The sequence below is a fragment of the Cyanistes caeruleus genome, chromosome 3 (assembly GCF_971803275.1).
Source record: "Cyanistes caeruleus chromosome 3, bCyaCae1.hap1.1, whole genome shotgun sequence".
NCBI lineage: Eukaryota > Metazoa > Chordata > Aves > Passeriformes > Paridae > Cyanistes > Cyanistes caeruleus.
In genome coordinates, this window is record NC_141703.1 from 103,584,225 (window position 1) to 103,603,749 (window position 19,525).

Here is a 19,525-nt window from a genome sequence, read left to right on the forward strand (position 1 = left end):
AAAGGGCCCCCATTGCATCTCTTCTCAAAGGATGCCCAATGAAGGAAGAAAAACTGGTCTTGCCTCAAGAAACCTAAGCCAAGGCCTCCCCCTCCACAATCCTATATAACTACCAGGATAAACATGAGAAAATTTGTATTTATAATCACCTCCTGAAAAAGTCAGAAGAGACAAGCTAATAAATGAAAGCTCAGTGTCAGATGAGTGGGAGGGAACTGGAATAAAATACATTTGCTAAGACAAGCTACACTCACGTGAGAAATGTCCTGCCTCTCTCAGCATCCTGACCCATACTCTGCTGTGAGGCTGATGCCATTTATGTAAGATCCACAGCAGGCAGCTCAGAGAACTGTTAACTGGCACCTCTAAAACCCATGCAGGTATGAGCTAGAGAACTGTGCAAAATTCAAGTACAAGACAGACATGCCCTCATCAGCCGCAAGAGGAAGTCAGCTTCCCGTTTTACCTTTTGGTTTCGGGGCAAATCTTGAGCATTTGCAGGAGGATTGAAATTCAAAACTAGTCTTCGAAACTCCAGCAGGTTAAATAATGACTGAAAAGAAAAAAATTAAGAAAACCTTTAAGCACTTCTACAAACAATACAAAACTCTTCCAAACAAGCCTTAGCAAAACAAATGAAGTGCTAAACATATGCAATGTTAAGTTTTATTTCAGAAGGTAGAGTACTGCTAAACATTTTCACCTGAAGACAATTACTTTTGCCAAGAAAACAGCGTAATAAAAAAATATCTCTGCACTTACTCACATAAAAGGAACAATAATTTTACATGATAGGCAAATTACATTTTACAACAAAAATTTTATGAATTGTGTAACTGTCAGTTTTCAAACTGTCATGCAACACTGTTTAGCCATCTAAAGTTTATCTTGTAGGCCCTCTATCATCTACTCCTCAGTGCACAGAGAGTGTATTTCTGCATGTGCAACTTAATTTCACTTGCATTAGCTGAACATTTTGCATTCTGTCCTCTCCTCCCATTCCTATATCATTTGAGGGATGCACATTATAGTAAGGAAATTGGGTTTGCAGGTAAGGGACTGGTAACATTCCCATTTTATGGACACATGAATAGACAGGTGTCTATCTAGGACATGAAAACAGGTGTCTGCAGGCACACCCACAAAGAGCTCCACGGTATAATACAGAGTCTAGAGCCAAGAGAGCACAAGAGCAAGATGACTCTGGGTTGCAAACAATAAAAAGTCCAATGCATTGGGCTGAGAATTGGGTGCCTCAGAACCTGTGGAACTGCACCACTGCTTTTCTGTCCTGATAAAAAGCATCTTACAGAAGAGCATGTTGATGAAGACAGGGTAGGAGGAAAGGTCCAAAGTACCTTAAACATGCTCATCAGAGAAGCACAGGAAAGATCTGCCTTCCTATCTGTACTTTCTTCAGTTTACAATCTATAATTAACCCTCCTCCCACTCCATCACATATCATAGCTATTTGTTTTGGAAAGCAGAGTTTGCTTACCCCAGCAATAGACTTAGATCCCAGAACTTGTGTTACACATTTAAAGACTTAAGTCACAGATCAGATCAGTTTAATAGGTTTTCAACACCACAGTACCAAGTAAGTGAAAACGCAAATTGTGAAGAGGTTCTGCACTTCTTTCAGTAATTCAGGACATATTGGTAGGAAAAACAAAGGTGGAGAAAAATTGCCATTTTCCTGATTTTACTCATGAAAGAGCCTGTACAGTCCAACCTTTTCCCATACCCCACAGTATATAGCATCCCAAACAAAACAAAGAGGCTACCATGGTCGCATTTCTTTTTAGATTTAAAAAGCATCAGAAACATCAGCCAAGACTTTTCTGACCTTGCTGAATCAAGGCAGACAACCAAATAGTCACTTTTTTCCTGTTTTGCTGTTCAAAATACATGTTTACTTTTATCCATCTTTGCAGAGAAGGGAGATTAAAACAGAGTACTATGTTTACTTACACAAAGCACAGAACATATTAATATTTAATTCAAGTGTCAGTCTAGAAGCTAATACTAATTGAAGTTACGTCTCATGATGTAACAGCATTCCACTGGTGGGCTTTTCATCAAGCAAAACATAGCAATATTTTAGGTACAAAATAAACCAGCTGCTGAAATATAATGTCCGAAGGCTGAATTCTCTCCATAACTAATCCAAGTGCCATCAAAGTGCCAAGCAGCTGAGCAGGACAATTTCGTAATACAAACACACAAATTATGTAGAGAAAACTGTACTCAAGTTTAACATTTTTGCCTGGCATGCAAACTAATAAGTTTATCACAAAAACTCAGTTTTGTGAATTCAAAACTCTACCAAACATAATTCCATGCTTTCTGACTGACCTGAGCAAACATATCTGTGCAATCTGCTGAGAGTAATTAAGACGATTGTCTAATTTGCTCTTTTCTTCTTCAGCCTTGTACCATTCAAAATTTCTTATGCAAGATGTTTAGTTGTTAAACTTCTTGCCAGAAAAGGTTACACTGTGCATGGTTGTTTTGAGATGAAGCAGAACCCTGACAGCTTATCTGCTGCCAATACCACTAATACACACAGGACGGCATCATGCTGCAGCTCTCCTATACTGAGCTAAATCAATTAAAGGAAACTTCTACCATCATTTAAAAAAGAACATTTCCCAGTGTAAGTGTAAACAAGTGCCTGAAACCAACTATTTTTCTGCCTGAAGTATCTCAGTGAGGAACCTAAAATTCTTCCTGAGGTAAGGAGATAAAAATAAGCTCACCTAAGCCCAGCAGAGACCTCCCAAGACCAACCACCCCAGAGCCCAGAAAGGGGCAAGGCAAAACACTTGCCAGTTTGCTGAGCCAACTTCTGTCCAGGCTCCCTGCACCCAGGGTAAGTGGCCCATGAGGCAAAAGCTGCTCTTCTGCAGCCACCAAGAGACAAAGCAGAGACGGTCCCTGGCCCAAGAGCTGTGCATTAGCCCTAGCCTAAAGCTCTAAACACATCTGCTTTCCAAACACACTGCGTGGAGCAGCACCTCACCTCTTACCCACTTGGCTTCAGGTGCACAAAGATGTCAGGAGTCCCAGCGCAAGGAAACAGGCTGCATCTAAAAGGTCTACTTCACATCTACTGTCCTTGATTAAATACCTTCACAATTTACTAAAATATGCAAAACTTATGCTTGAAAGAAATACTCTCTTCAAGGTGGGTTTGTGTGTTTTTTTCCCCCCAGTTCATTTAAACCATTTAAAAGCTGTCATCTGGAAACTTGACCAAGCCAAGCTAAGTTACACTAATTCAAATTGCCATGAACATCAACAGATTTTTAGAATACTGCCTTGTATTCTGACAATTTTGGGGGGTGAACAAGACAGTAAAAAGTAAAGAAGAAAAAACAAGAACATAAATCCAGTCTCAGTTTAAGGCGTTCACACCAACAATACTAAATAGCAACAAGACATTGTGGCTTTCCCCTGAGTGGTTATGATGTATTTTTAGTCATACCTGAGAGAGTTGTAGCTTCTATACTGTAAGATACTAAAACATTCACTTTTATGAGTAATGTTGACTTACATTAAGTTCAAACACAATTTCTGAATATAAGTTGCCTAGGTTTCCCCCTTAAAACACTATGTTTATCCCTTTTTTCCTTCACTTAAAGTCCAGGATTATCAAACAGACAGACCTTGCTGAAATTTAGGTTTTAGACTGAGCAAAGGATTAACTCTTAACATTCAACAACTGTGATGCTGTATTAATGCTGCAAGAATATAAATTAGTCAGTATATTAAATTTATAAATGCCTGGCATGCAACACAGATCATTAAAAGCCAACAGCAGAGTCCTAAATTAATAAAGTTACTGACACCAATAACACTTAGAGAGTGGGAAAAGACATCTAGATACAAGATGACCCAACAAGCTGCTGCAGAAAGCTTCAGACAGGCTCTCTGGTAGATTCTCACAAGTCTGTAAGCATGGAGCACTAAAGCCAGCTATTTCACTAATAGATTGATGAAAACATTTGGTTCTTTTTTACTATCAATTTTGTATTTGTTTCCAGCACTGAGAACAAAAAACAAGAAAAAGGCACCAAAAATGTCAACAAGAACTGTGCATATTTAATATGTGTCACCTTTATACAAGGTGACACGTTTGCATGAAAACCTGAAGTTTATAATACCATGAACACAGACAGCGTCCCATTGAATCCCTTTCCCAAGCAAAGGTTAAGCTTGGAAGGACAGAGGGAAGACAGGACAGAAGCAAGAAACCCAAAAACTAAATATATCTTTCCAGGAGAGCTTGAAAAGCAAATCTTGCCAAGGAAAAAGAAAAGCATGCTTTCCCCTACAGAGCTCCTAAACAAATTCCTTTATGTACTGGCATTTAGCTAAAACATGATCTCGTAGAAGCTGAAAACGTGTATGTATTAGCACATCACAACACCCATTTTCCTCATTTAGTCATCTGGGGCCCTTTATGCATTTCCAATTTGATATTTATTTATTTATTTTTTTTATTTAAAGACATGAAGCCAAGACCATATCCACCTTCATTTTGTGTAATAAGCAGAGAGCAATCTTAAACAGTGAACACATCATTACTGTTCTAATAATAAAAAGCAAAAATAGAGCCCTATGTCATAAAGTATATTATTTGGAATAGTTTGTCTCTGTCAACATGACAAATTGGATTTATGTTCTTACTTCACTTTATAAACAATTTTGGTGGTGTAAGGTATATAGCGCCAGTTTTAGTGGGGTAGACTATTATAATTTTTTTCATGTTAATAATTCAAATAAAAGAAAAACACAGAGCTATGGAATATGGTCCTACCTGCATAAATTGCCATGTTTCCTTCAATAGAATAAAGAATTTGAAATTACTAGTTATCAATATTTGAAGTGCTAAGGTTCAAAATACAAGTACTCCTAAATATTGCACAAATTGGTGATTTAATACTCCTGCATGTCTCTGACTGAATATTAGTGTCCAAAACTCTATATTGCAAGAACCTGAGCAACTTCACTGACAGCTGAGTCCAGTTCTCATCAACCTGCAAGCCTTTTGGACTCTATGTCCCTGTATGTTGAGAGAACTGGGATTGTTCAGCCTGAAGAAGAGAAGGCTTCAGGGTGACCTAACTGTGGCCTTTCAACACCTGAAGTGAGCCTACAGGAAAGATGGAGAGAGACTATCCTAGAGTGACAGGACAAGAGGGAATGGATGCACACTCACAGAGTTTAGAGTAGGTTTAGATCACATATTAGGAAGACATTCTTTACTGTGAAGATGACAATGCATTGGGGCACAGGCCCCATCTCTGGAAGTGTTCAGGGCCTGGTTGGATGGAGCTCTGAGTGACCTGGTCTAGCAGAAGGCGTCCCTGCCTGTAGCAGGGGGTTGGAAATAGATAGTCTTTAAGATCCCCTTCAACCCAGGCCAGTCACCAGTTCTAATTTGGGAGAATCACTTCTCCCTCCTCTTTAAGGCTTTCCAGACTTTTCCTATTTATTCTTTTTTTTTTTTTTTCCCTTTTTGGTTCTTATTCTTGAAAGTACACAACAGAGTCCATAAAGTGGCTCCCTGTTGCTGCTGCAACAGTTGCTCTGCTGGGCACAATGCTCCCTTCTACCCTGCTCCTCCTCATAATTTAATCTGGGATTGTCTCCCACTCCACCTGTTTGAGCATTAAATTAGGAAGTCACCCAAAATATAGTTTTGTGCTTCTTTATATACACTGAGGATTTGGCACAGTCCAAAGCTTCTCTCGTATTCTTTAGAAAATTTTGTGTAAGGAAGACAGAAGGGAAGTGAGCAAAGCAGCTTGAAAGCTGGGACTTGAGCAGGTTCCTGTTCAAGCTTCACTGTGGAAGTATAGTAAGAGGAGTTTTCTTTTTTTCTTCCCCTCTGAAACAAAAACTCCTACAGACAGATGTGACACTGCCTGATGGCTGAACTTGAGCACAACCACCCCACATGTACAGTGGTAGTGATGAAGAAAGCATTTAGCAATTTGAGAATCAGAGATTCAATTCCAGGTCTCAAAAGCTTTGGAAAGTATCTCTAAAAGGACATTTTTATTTATAAACAAACAACCAACTTTTTTCTTCTGAAAACCTAGATATAAATTACAATTTTAAGCTATCATGTCTTACGTCTCCAAAAGGCTGAGGTGCAACATGGAAGAAGATGAAAAACAGCTTGCATACTGTTTGAGCTAGAAAATCAAACTAAGGCCTCTAGTAGGCTTGGGTTAAGTCAACATTTTAAACAAACAGCTCACTATGGAATTACCAGCCTGAATTTAGAGAACATTTACTTGTTTATAGCAACAAACTCAGAACATTACTGCAATTCAGAAGACAGCTAAGTATGGTATGTGTCCAGAAGAATTCACTTTATGCTTGTGTCTTGGCACATACTAAGAAATGCCATCCAACCACTCCTCTATTACATGGTCAAAGCAAGAAAAAAAAAAATCTGTTAGGACAAAAAAATCACAGCCAACATTTCCTTACATGGTTACAGTTTTCAACTTCTTGCCCAAATTAAGTGATGTGAATTTAAATAACACACCTAAACAGTGCATCCTGTATCCTTTATTTTAATTAAATGAACAACTATTTATGAGTCAAAGTGAAAGCCATAATCCATTAAAGCTTTCTATACCATTGCAAAAAAAAAATGCAGTATTACAAATCACTAAATGTAAGGTAAGAGTTTGAAAAATCACACAAACAACCTGATGGAAGCAGAGACTACAGAAGCACAAAAAGCAGAAAGAGGAATACCCTGTCAGCAAATATTCCAGGATGATTGAATTTGGAAGGAACAGGTTCACTTTACAGGGAAACAAAGGGAGTGACAGAGGAATGGAAAGCAGGATTTCCAACATCATTATTCCTCTGCCCCTGAAACTCTACAGAGCAGTTTATATCACATAACCCCCACCAACCCCTGCCTCAGGCTGTTCCAGAATGAAAACAGTAGATAAAAAAATATTCCATCAATGACCATTTTAACTCATATGGGGATTGAGCACTGAATGCTCATTGGCCTACAACCTTGCACTGCATGCCCAAGGAAGCAAGAGACTCATGTACAATGTAAAAATGTGCACATTTAATAACATAATGCTAGGCTTTTTGGTATTAATGCACTACCACATCATCCATTACAATCTTTTCTATCCATTATGACAAATAAACAAAATAATGCAGAAGTTAGATACTTGTGGTAGGCTGCTTTTAAAGAAGAACAATATTTCTAAGTAGTTGAGCCAACAACTGGGAAGAAAATACTTGCTTCATTCTCACCCATCAAGCTGGTTCACTTCTTCGCAGAACTACAAGTCTAGGATCAAAGGAAACCCAAATATACTGACATCAGGAAAACAAGAAGGCTGCTCCCAATCACAGTGCAATAGAATAAAATGCCAGAATTGGTGTTAGGGACCACAGAAATAAAAGTTAGGGAGTGCCCTTGGAGATTTATGCTTGTTAACTTCATTCAGCAAGCTTTTGGGGAAAAAAAATAACTCATCAGACTCTGACAGACTCACAGAGAAAAGAGTGTGGGGATGCCAACCCTCAGCTGCCCTGTTGGAATACCTCATTTGGTAAAGGGAGGAGCTGCAACCTGGCCCTCTGGAAGTCCTGAGACTGGGGGAGAGAGTGCACGTGGTATGCATGTGAGCAGTGGGACTGGAATAAGGGGAAACAGCAGCTTTCACAGTATGGCTTTCACTGATTCCCCACACGCTTTCCTTCTCCCACAGAAATCTACCTTGGCACACCAAGTCAGTGACATTCTCCGAACAATCTGACCATCTCCCATGGCACCTTTTCCACAGGGCAGGTCCTGCCAGGACATTACTTCTTGCACGTGAACAGAACCCCACTTGAGACTCTAAAAGATAATCTGGTGCGATGTCTTAAACCAAGACATCTTGGGGGAGAACTTGCACATTCTTAGGCAGCAAGCCTAAGACATAATTCCAACAGCATATCCATGGCCTTTGAGTTACTTGCCTTTTCCATCCCATGTCCTGAAAACTCTTAACTTGTGCTCAGCATGGGATGAAGGAACCACTCCACAGGCTCCATAAATTTATTATTTCTAAGCCATTTTCAGGCTGTAAACTCTTACAGCCAAGAGAAACCGTGACGTTAGCTTTTCACAAGGGGGCCACTAAAATCTACTGCAGAAAAGTAAAAATATACAGTGGTATATTTGTGTTTTCTTTCTTTAAAGAACTTGATGTCATAAGTTCTACTGCAAGATCGGGCATATGCCGTTACAATAATTGGAATTTAAAAAAATTAATAAAAAAAACCCACATAACCAACACAGAAATATTCTAAAGCCTCAAGATTTATGATCCTTTTATAAGTGTTCATCTAACTAAACAGTAGCAAAATCATACATGAATGAACTCCTGCCCCAAATGTTTATTGCAAGTTCAAGGAGAGGTAGAAAAAACGTTGAGGAACTTGATTCATTTCTTGGCAAGTAAAGAAGAAATGAACATGATTCAATACAGTTTTGTTTTGACATACTCTCTTGGGGACTCAATTTTAAATTCATGTTTTTAGCAAGTCAGAAGTCCCTAAAAGCAAGGCAGAATTTTAGAGCATACGTTGTGGGAAACATATTACCATTCATTGTAATGTTGCTGAATGTAACTGCTGAAAGCAAAACTTTGTTTTGGAGCTCTCTGAAGAGAGACTCCCCTTTCCCCCTGCAGAAGAGGATGACTTTCCACATGTGCCTATTTCTCTAAGGCCCAAATATATACAGGGTAAAGACAACATTTCTAGCAATGTCTGAATCTTGTTAGTTTGCTGTCACTCTCTACAAACGTTTCTTCAGGAATTTCATACTCTAAATGCAAATACACAAACCATTTATGACTACATTCACTAAGTCAAGTTAATTGGTGCCTACAAAAACATACATTGCAAAAGGAAAGCATCAAAATGTCAAAATCTTTTTTTCCTTAACAAGCGCCCCTTAAATAGAAGGAAGACTTTTCTTTCTTTGCAATTTCGTTTTAGATTATATTACACAATATATCATTGTGATTGACAGTAGTTAACATTTAGATATTGTTGACCTATGTGATGTGTCAGGTTACAAAAGCCTCCCAAAGAAAGCAAGAAAATACTTCTACATAGTCAATGCAACCCAAGTAGTCAATCTGCCCTGTGGATAAATAAATATGGTATTAGCTAATGTTCTAAATTAACATGCATTAAATTTCCTGGGATGGTTGCTTGAAGCATAAATCTTCCTGGCTGACAGATAATATTAATAACCTAAATTTTCGACCAACTGAAGTTATAAATCTCTCAATGGTTTGCTTGAATTATATTCCATGGACCTAACTGCAGAAGTTTCACTATCTTTTAGGATCAAGCCATTACAATTCCAGACACCACACACTTTCACATGGTATGGCTGGTGACCATAAGGACTAGCTAGGTCTCTTTCTAATCTGTTTTCAAGGTATAAAGTTGCACACTGGGTATAAATAACATGAGATCACAGGTCTAGCATGCTAGGTCTCTACCCTCTGCTCTTATCCCTGTGATTAACAAATTAAAAATTCAAGTTTCCATAAAAACACTTATTTAAAGATTTTCAGTTTCCTATATAAAAAAGTCTTTAACAGAAATGCACATGCACATAAAATCAGTCCTTTAGATTTGGGACTGCTAGGAATGTAAAATCTGATTACACAACAGAGAGGGCAAAACACCAAGTCACATTGGCACCATAAAGATCCTAATGAAAATAAAATGTTTGCTTCTGTTAGGACAATGTTTCTGCTATTGCAAAATGAGCTAGGCATGTGAAGGAATAAGGAAATAAGGAGAGATGAACAAAGGAAACTTCAAAATATCTCTAGGAACACAGAAAATTCAAATAGCTGTTAGATTAACTAAATGCTGAAAGAAAAGAGGCCAAAGAACATAAAAACTTTCATGGGGGGGGAGGGTCATAGAACAATTAAAGAAATCTTTCAATTTCATTATCTACAGCATTACCTACATAAAATCTGCATGTAAGTAAATCCTTACCATTAAAAAACCAAAATCAACAAACAAAATGACCCACCTCAAACAAAACAAAAAAATTCCAAGACAAGGAGAACATACATAACAGTAATCCAATTTTTGAACTCTACTGGGCTTTCAGGGCAATTTTGAAAGAATTCATTCAACAAAAGCTCTTAACTAAGTGCCAATGAGGTGAGATGAAAGGTCCAGGTAAAAACAAACAGGCTATCAAAAATTAAGAGAGGAAAAAGAGCCTGTTCCAGCCTAAAGGCAGGTTACTGCACATTCACCAACTCTGCACTGGTAAGTAAAATTCAAAAGTGATCTAAAAAGAACAGCAAGTTTTGACCATGTTTGCTCAGTAAAGAAATTTGCAATGTAGTAGAAACAAGAGTTGTCAAACTGAGTATCTATGTAAGAAGAAAGCTAAATTCAAAACTGCTATGTGTACAGTGAGGTACATGGTGGAAAGCAACTCTGGAATTTATAGAAGATGATGGGCACCAAACTAACTAGCATTATTCACATTACTGACCTGTGAGATCAGACCTGGCTACTTGAGGCTTTTGTTCAGGCATCTTAAAACTTCCCAAGGTTTGACAAACCCTGCATAGCCTCTCTGGGCAGCCTCCACTGCCTGCCTGTCATAATAGGAAGAAAATGCATCTTTATATCCAGGCTTAATCTTCCTGATCTCAATGACTCCTATTGCTTCTCATCCTCCCAATATGCATAGCTCTAAAAAGCCTGGCTCAAGTACATCAGAACCCTCTTTTCTTCTCCATGACTTTGCAAAAATGAGAGCTGCCTTGCTAAGACTTCTTCCCACTGTCTGTCATCACCACTGGACGCAGCTCAGTGGCTCCTGTGGACTTGTATGGGTCAAGTTTTCCCAAGTAATCTCTCACTCAAATCCTTAACCTCTGCTCAGAGTTCCCTCAACTATGTGCAATGGTCTAAGAGATCTCACTGGTAAAGACAGGCAAAGCAAGGCACTGAGTACCTTACCTGCTCTATTCAGCAACCTTCTCCTCGCTCAGCCCTTTACGACCAGGGTAACATAAAAACCATTTCTTGCTACCCTAGACTACCTTGGAGGAACCAACTCAGGTCAGCTTTCACTTTACTAATACCATTCCTTTATGCCTGGACAACATTTCCAGTCTCCTCAGTAGCCCATCTCTGCTTCCTGGTCCTGCACACTGCCTGTTTCTGCTGACACTATGAGCTATGAGCTCCCTGAGAGCAGAACAGACCCTTCTGGCAATCAGGGAATGCTGTTAGGCTTCCTAAGCATCTCTGCCCTTCCAAGCTTCCACCTACAGAAGCCCAGATACCAACTTCTAGAAGAAGATGAAGTCTGCTCTCCTGAACACAGTATCTGGGTCCTGTTATTCCTTTCTCACTCCCATTGGCATCTTGAACTCTACTATTTCATGGCTGCTGTAGCCAAGAGTATCCACATTACTCCACCTTCAGCTCTCCCATTTTTGGGGACCAGCAGATTCAGCTATGCATCACCCCTAATTGGCCCATCAGTGCTCATACCAAGAAGCTGTTTCTCATACCCTCTAAAAATCTGGTTTGCTTGTGTCCTGCTGTGCTCTTGTGTCATGACCCAGTAAGGGTCAGGATGTTTATTAAAGTTTCCCATGGGAACCACAGACTGTAATCCAGAGACTTCCTTGCCTTTCCAGAAGGCTGTGTGCACATCCTCATCCTGAGGATGGTACTCTGTAGTAGAATAATCATTGTGGCACTTCTACCAGCCTTTCCTTTGATCCTGATGCACACAGACTCTCATCTTAAACTGCCACCTTGTCCCACACACATTTCAGCTACTCCTTCAGGAGGAAAGCAGTGCCTCTTCTTGTCATCCCTACCTGTCTTTCCTGACAAGCCTGTATCTCTCCCTCATACCACACCCAATGCACAGCACACTCGCATCTTAAGAGCTTTCCTCACCCTCCAGCTAAAGTGCTACTCGAGCTAGAAAAAATTTGGAGAACAGCAACAAAGTGGATCAGAGCTTATAACACATTCTACAGGTAGCAATAGCATCCAGCCTGGAAAAAAGAGACAACTGAGATGTTGAAAGAGATTTGGAGAGCAGCCCACAGAATTTTAATGTCGGTCAACTTCTGTCTAGTCCACCAGGAGACACGGAACCTACTGGACAAATTGTGGGAGCCAGGTTCAAGAAACCACACAAAACCATGGCAGTTCTTGATGCAACAGGAAGCACAACTGTGGAACTCTTACCCAAAGGACCCTAATGGGTGCAAGAAGTTTGCAAGGATCAAGGAAGACAACTAACATACAAGGGAAGTCCCCTGGGGTTTACCAACTCTATAAACTGTGGAGGATTAAAAAAACCCTTCCAAGATAAAAGTAGTGGGAGGCTCAGGAGTGTTCTACTGGAGCAGTATCATGCGTACTGTTTGGAGTCCCCTGTAAGCATCCATTTGTGGAAATATCTGGGCAGAACATTTGACCTAAAGGGACTCAGCCTGAAGTACAACAGCCGCCTTTCAACAGCCAGGATGAAAGTAACAGTGTTAGTTTATCTGAAGTGCTTCAGCCTGACAGTAATTTCGTTAAAATGGGTATTAAATATTTTATTTTATTTCTCTCAAAACCTCAGACTATGAAAAGTTACAATACATTTGTTTCTTGTAAACTAAAACATTTGTTTCTAGTAGACTAAAAATACATTTCCCATCATTGTATTCCAATTTCACCCTCAGTTTTCTGTAGGTTAAAATGCTTTTCAGTAGATCTTACACATTATTTACAGAAACATACATCTCCTAAAAGATGGATTCATAAAGTTTATGTACATTCATTATTGATATTAGAACATGAGTAGAGATACTGCAACTTGCCTAGTGAAAGTTAATTTCCCTAATCACCCTATTTTTAAAAAAAACCCACACACAATGATTGTATTAAACCAAAACCAGTTGTAATTGCATCCATATAAGACCTTCCCTTTCATTCTTCTGAAGTTTCCTTCTTTATCAATTATTCCTCCTTTTACCATACCCATTCAAGTAAGCACCCCATGACTGGAAGTACCTCATTTCTTCCACCTACCTCCATTATCAGCTACCCCCTTTCAGTCTTCTGCACATGCTCCTTCTAATATAAAAAAATCAGTTCCTCATTTGTAACCCAGTTTCCCCATGTTTTTAGGCATCCACAATTGTCACTGATGTCAGCATGAGCTGCACATGCCCAGGATCTTTGGAAAGTCAACTCCTTGTCTTCAACTTCTTAATAAGAAACATTTTGAAACTTCACTTAGATATGCTACCAGTACTTATGACACTTCAATCTGACATACAGATAGGCACATTAAGAGATACAATAAATAAGTAATGCACAAAAACCTCTCATGCAGTGACCTAAACTTTCCAGGAAAAGAGATTATTTTAAATTATTCACTTAAAATGAACCGACTCACCTCCCAACAGATACAATGAAGAATGCACACAGCTAATTGAAGAGGGCTTACCTGAATGACAGCACTAAACCAGCACGTGTTGCCAACGTTCTTTAATCCTACTGGGCAGTTGTCTTGTCGCTTTCGATCATAAGGGTTTGGAGAGTCACTCCATACCTCTGGATGTGTCCTCTTTAAACTCGCTTTATTTTCTGCAATACTGGCTTCTAGAACTCTTCAGGAACAGAAGGGAGGGAAAAATGTGAGAAAAACTCAAAAACGCTAGAAGAACAAAACAAAAAAATTCCCCACCAAGTAGTAAAATACATTCAGGTAGCAATACAGACATTTTAATAACATCAATCACTTATTGTTGCTAAGCAATATATGCAATATATCATATGCAATAACATGTCTTCAAAAACGCTCTTTTACTCTTAGCTATGCTACAGCAATTCCATTACCCTTTGGAAAATGGTATTGGTGAGTGTACAAATCTCCTGTTAGAGTTCTAGATAAAAGAGTCGTGTCTACAAGTCATCAATTATTTAAGAACCAGATTCAAACAGGATGGACAAATTTAAGGCAGCACTAATAGTACAATACTTTCATCTTCAAATGATTTTATTGCTATGCAAAGCACAAAGTCACCAATCTTTCGTTTACTGACAAGAAGCCAAAGCTAGCTAGGCAACTTTCAAAAAAGAAGGCAGTTTCCATTTTTGCAATTTATGCAACTGTGTTAATCACTTTACATGGAAAGTAATTACTTTATGAGCCATGGAAAGACATCTCCCTGCAACTTTTCGAATGCCACACAACACTTTAATTGTATGCTTCAATGACCACTTCCTTTGCTTGAAACTGTTCCTATGTGATTTATGGTGAATTTCACATGACAGTAAGATCTGATGGGTGTGAAACTCTCCAGCTCAAGCTTCACTCAATACCTTATTTCTCTATCAACATGTATGCTCAGCCTGGTGACAAAATACACCTTAAATGTAATTTGCAGCAGATGTTTTCTAAACAGAAAGATGGAGATGGATGCATTGAGGTCATGTAACAGTGGCTCTAACTCATAAGCCAAGAGTCTGGTGTGTGCACTGCTGACACAGTAGTCACTGTCCCCAGCCATCCAGTCCAACTCTCACACAAGAGTGAGCTACCCTCCAACACCAAGCACAGGAATTCACAAGCTGTATCATAAGCATCTAAGCAGTCTGAGTAGCATGAAGAGTTGCCCCCTCTCAGTTCTAGACTCACTAAGCACCAAAGAAAGGCAGGTTTAGATTGGTCTGTAGAGGGAGTTCCTAAAGGATAGTTTGAATATCTCAGAAAAACAGAAACAGACAACTCCCCTCCCCATAATCTCATTTCCTACCTACATCTTTATTTCAAGCTATGTTCCTGTCAAAGAAAGAAAAGCTATTTTACCAAGAACTATGAAGCATCAAATTACATTACTGCAGATAACTGCTCTGGGGAACATACTAGTTTATCATTGATACTTATTTTGGAAAAAATACAGTAAAAGAGAGGCATTCTAAATTTGAGAGACCATTTGATACAAATACCACTTTTGTATCTGTCTCAGGAAGAACTAAATCTGGTAATTTCCTAAGGATTAATCGATTTCGTTTTTTACACCACCTTGTAAACAGCTCTGAAAGGACAGGCATATAATCCACTTAGATTTTCTGTTCTGACATCTCTTCAAACACTGCATAGGGATGGAACCTGACCTAAGAGTCTTTTCTGACAGTTTTTTCTACTAAGAAAACCCCAAAATGTAAAGAAACAGTCAAATTAATTTTCCTTTTCACCAATACAGTCCTTCAAAAGTGTTAGATGACCTGCTTTGAGAGGAGAAGTTGATCAATGGGGATATTAAAAATCAATTTAAGAAATGTCATACATAGTTCAAATAATTTGTCATGCAGGTAGAATTGCTTAAAATCTTTTTTAAACTAAATTGAAGGGACCTTTAAAACTGACAGGAACACTGACAGACTTGAATAAATTTAAATGATGTTGTAACAGGGCTACAATAACTACTTCACACCACTTGTGTTTCAGGTAAACAATCAAACCTCTCTTTTCTTTGTCCCCCCTAGAAGTTCAAGAATATTTCAATGTACTTCAAGATTCAAGTTCAGAAAAATAAATATTTGCAAACTGAAATAGTTCCCTGACCCCATGACTATTACCATTCATCAGCTTAATTACCTGCTAAAATGTCTTTCTTGTATTTGAATTTGTGTTTCTTTAGCAGGTAAGGGATTTAATCATCTCTAGCTCAACCTGAAATGTGTTTCCATGTAATAAAGTATTTGTTTCTGAAGGTATCCCGGTATTTTTTCCTTAATTCTACTTATAACATTATCTGTCCTCAGAGAGCACATGCAATAACTGCACATTCTATGTGCTGAATTCATTTTCAGACATAAAGATAGCTGTGATGCAGTTAAATCAAAAATGAAAAGTGAAATAAAGTATAGTGAGCACAGTAAATAGGAACCTAATGATCAGTTCTAAAGCTACATAAATAAATGTATTTATTAGCAGAGTGAGGATATCTCAAAATGCTCACTGTATTACATTCACAGAGTCACGAATTTGGGATATCACCTGGATCAAGAATCTTACACTGCTTGCCAAAACAAGCATCCTTCCAGAGCGTGACTACAAGTTATGTAGCAATTCTGATGACATAGCTGAAGCCCCACTTGGTGACCCTTGGGGACACCAGCAGAGAGCTATCAACTACATCAGCTAGCTACCTGGGGGGCTTGGCATCCCCCGGGACTCAGGGACCTACAGCTCCCCTACCTCCAAGGGCTGGAATCCTGTTTGGAGGGAAATGCTGTACCAAGGATTAGTTAGTGCCAGGCCTGGCACCAGACTTGAAAGCAGTGTTTTATTTCTCTGTAACAAGCTGGGCACAGCCAAGCAGCTTTGCAGAACTGCAGGGGGCTCACCAGACAGAGCAAAAATGCCCAGTCAAGAGAAGTCCATAGCACAAAGATTCAGTCAAACCACTCTAAGGACGCCCACTCAACATGCTGCAGAAAAGCCCACTCTGTCAGGTTACTCAGCTAAAAGAGCATGGGAAGGTATTTGTACTGTGACTGTGCTACAGCTGGACATCTAGGAATATATCCCTGACTCTACAACATTCCACAACCCCACCTTGGATCTACACAGACAGTGCTTAATCACAGGGCAGAGTCCCCAGCAGTTTCAATTTAAAAAAAGCCCAGGGGCTGTGCACATCCTTGATGCACTGACAGCATGGACTCATTTTGATATGGGCAGTACCACAGGCATAACACAAGCAAGCTGACTTCTACTTCCAGTAATATCTCACTGGCTTCCCCAGTGAAGCCCTATTTGGCCAGCTTCAGACTCTTTCAACCCAGGAAAAGTAATATAAATAGGAGAAACTTTTTCACAAGAAGAAATACACTGATCATGCACATTTCTCTAGGAGATTTAAAATGGAAACAGGAAAATACTTGAAATGTGCCATGTACAAGATGTTCAGCTCGGACTCTTGGACATTTCAGATGCACTCCTCTCAACACCTACACAGTAATCAGATCTGTCCTCATTAGGTAGTCTAAAGCAATTACGTTCAGAAAGACAAATTCCATGTGAATTACAACATTAATTACACAAGTCAAGAAATTCTATTAATTCTCCCTTGGAAACCCTAACAAAATCCACGCAAATTAGGTTCCAAACCACTATGAATACCTTTGAAAAAAATATCCACCACAGCAAAAATTATTTAAATATGCACATGGCCTACATTTTTAAAAATGAAACATTTCCATAGTTTAAATTTTTCTTATTATTGGCCTCCTCTTTGAGTTCTGCTTCTTGTTTTATCTAGAAAATCAAAAGTAAATGGCTGTAGCATGACTTGTTTACAACCACAGTGTTCTACTTTTTGTTTTGAGAAGTTCTGCACAGATCCTGCACTTTCTATTGGAATGCCAACATTCTTCTGTGGGGTGTTAAATACAAAGTGGGGTGGTTTTTTGTTTTGTTTTTGTAATAAAACTAATCTGAAGTTGTGTCCTTAAGGAAACTGAACAGTTCAGATCAAGAATTCTGAACTTTCTATATTTGTTCAACGCTGAAATAATTTGCCATCAGCTCAGGGTGCTTCTTGCTACAATACTGAGTTGATCTAATGTTCCAATGCTGCCAAAACCTGCAAGATCCTCATTCTTTGCCTCCATTCACAAGCCAAATCCCATTCCCCTCCTTGTGTCATGAAATACTCTGGATCCTTTAGTGAATATTTTTGTATGGCTTTGTGAAATGAATTTCAGCAATGAATGGTCCAAAGAACCCTCCAGCAAGCTTAGAAAATGTGGTGCAGTGCACCAAGGGGGATGTGACCTGCAACAAGCTCTTCATTTGACATTGCACGTTACTGTGTGCAATTTTGCCATTAGATGCAAGTCTCTGTTTCTTAAGACAAACGTTTTCTTTACAAATAACCAAACAGATTGTCTAGATGCCTTTGTACATACAGAAAAAAGCTTTGTTATCTTCTGCAGCCAGAAAAATATACACTGTAATTTAAGTAAAAAGTATTTATAATACTAAGTTATGAGGTAAGCAGATAGGGCCAAAAAGGGGTTTTTAGTTTGAAAAGTGAAAAACAGTGTACAGCAAAAATCCTAAATCTTCAAGGCTCCCAAGAATTGAGCACAGCAGAAGCAGTCAAGGCTTGGGTAAAGAAAAAGAGGGAGAAAATTTTCCATCTCCAGAAATAGATCCATCTTTCTGAGTGCCTGCCTAAATCACAACTCTGTAATTACGACAATTCTGCCCTTCAAAAATGAACATGCAAGAGCTGACCTGAAAAAAAACTGGACAGAACTTCCACCATCCTCTTGTATACATGCACATACTGAGGTTTAAGAAAAAGACAACCCCTTAAATGCTTCTTACAGTTGTTAATGAGACAGTATGTCCCTTTCATCTTACCCTTCCCTCCTACAATATGTTATCTTAAATTCATATAACAAGACAACTTTTATCATGAATGGGGGCAGAATGTTTATGCTCACAGTTAGCATATTTATTATTCAAAATAGAAAATAAAATTACTGTTGATAAAGTAATACAAATAAAGCAATAAAATATCCATATTCTCATAGATAGAATTTTCTAATAAGTCACTTAGCCTGTCAAACACAATGAACTGAAAAAAAGAATTATTGTGGTTAATCTCTCCAATCCAAATTATTTTTTTTTAATTAAATTGGTCTGTTAAAAGGAGGTAGTACTTTACCTCCTATCAAGGATCAAATCAATGCCTGATTCCCTTAGAACAAGTCTAGCTGCAAATGAAAAGCTCAGCATTCCTCCCAAGGCCAGTTACAGATGGAAAAAAAAGAAACAACATCCCTCCCACACACAACCCTACACCCAGGCTTAGTTCAAGACCCAAATATTTCATAATTGTATCAACATTACCAAAAAACACACTGTACAAAAGGTTATCATAAAATCTGACCAAAAGTTAGCTCAAAGACTCTTATCACACCCAGACTGAGAGAGTTAAGTTTATAAAACTTTAAATCCAGAACTTCACTCAAAGATTATAAATCTTATTTGTTAAATAGGCTAATAACATTCTTCATCTACTAAAATAGAGCAGCTGCTCTTAGTATCCTGAAGTCGTAATATTAATACCCACTCCCTCAATCTCAGCCTTGGCACAGAGAGAAGAAAACGTTATTGTAAAATGAACACTGCAAAAAACAGGACAAAGTATTTATTAGCTTCTTAATTATATTTTGGTTTTGTTGCTTTTTACTGGGTACACAAGAGGAACTTCTGGGTTTAAGTCCTATTTAAATATGACCACACATTCTCTACCTCCATCCATTTCCTCCATATTTAAAGAAATACATAAATATGAAACATACTATTAAATCCTAGTCCACACATAATACACTATTTTCCAGTGTAGAACATACAATATATTAAAGCAGCATCCTGAAG

At 38.6% G+C, this 19,525-nt stretch overlaps 1 protein-coding gene across 6 annotated transcripts in view; it reads right to left on the bottom strand.

The window, feature by feature from the left end:
* The window catches only part of USP25 (ubiquitin specific peptidase 25), an 89,923-nt gene that overhangs the window by 38,295 nt on the left and 32,103 nt on the right, over positions 1 to 19,525 (bottom strand). For all 6 annotated transcript variants that reach the window (XM_086883478.1, XM_086883477.1, XM_086883482.1 and 3 more), the window contains 2 exons: positions 13,568 to 13,730; positions 467 to 553 (listed from right to left, as the gene is read on the bottom strand). In XM_086883478.1, the coding sequence (XP_086739604.1) occupies positions 467 to 553; positions 13,568 to 13,730 (250 nt within the window). The remainder of the gene's footprint in view (positions 1 to 466; positions 554 to 13,567; positions 13,731 to 19,525) is intronic.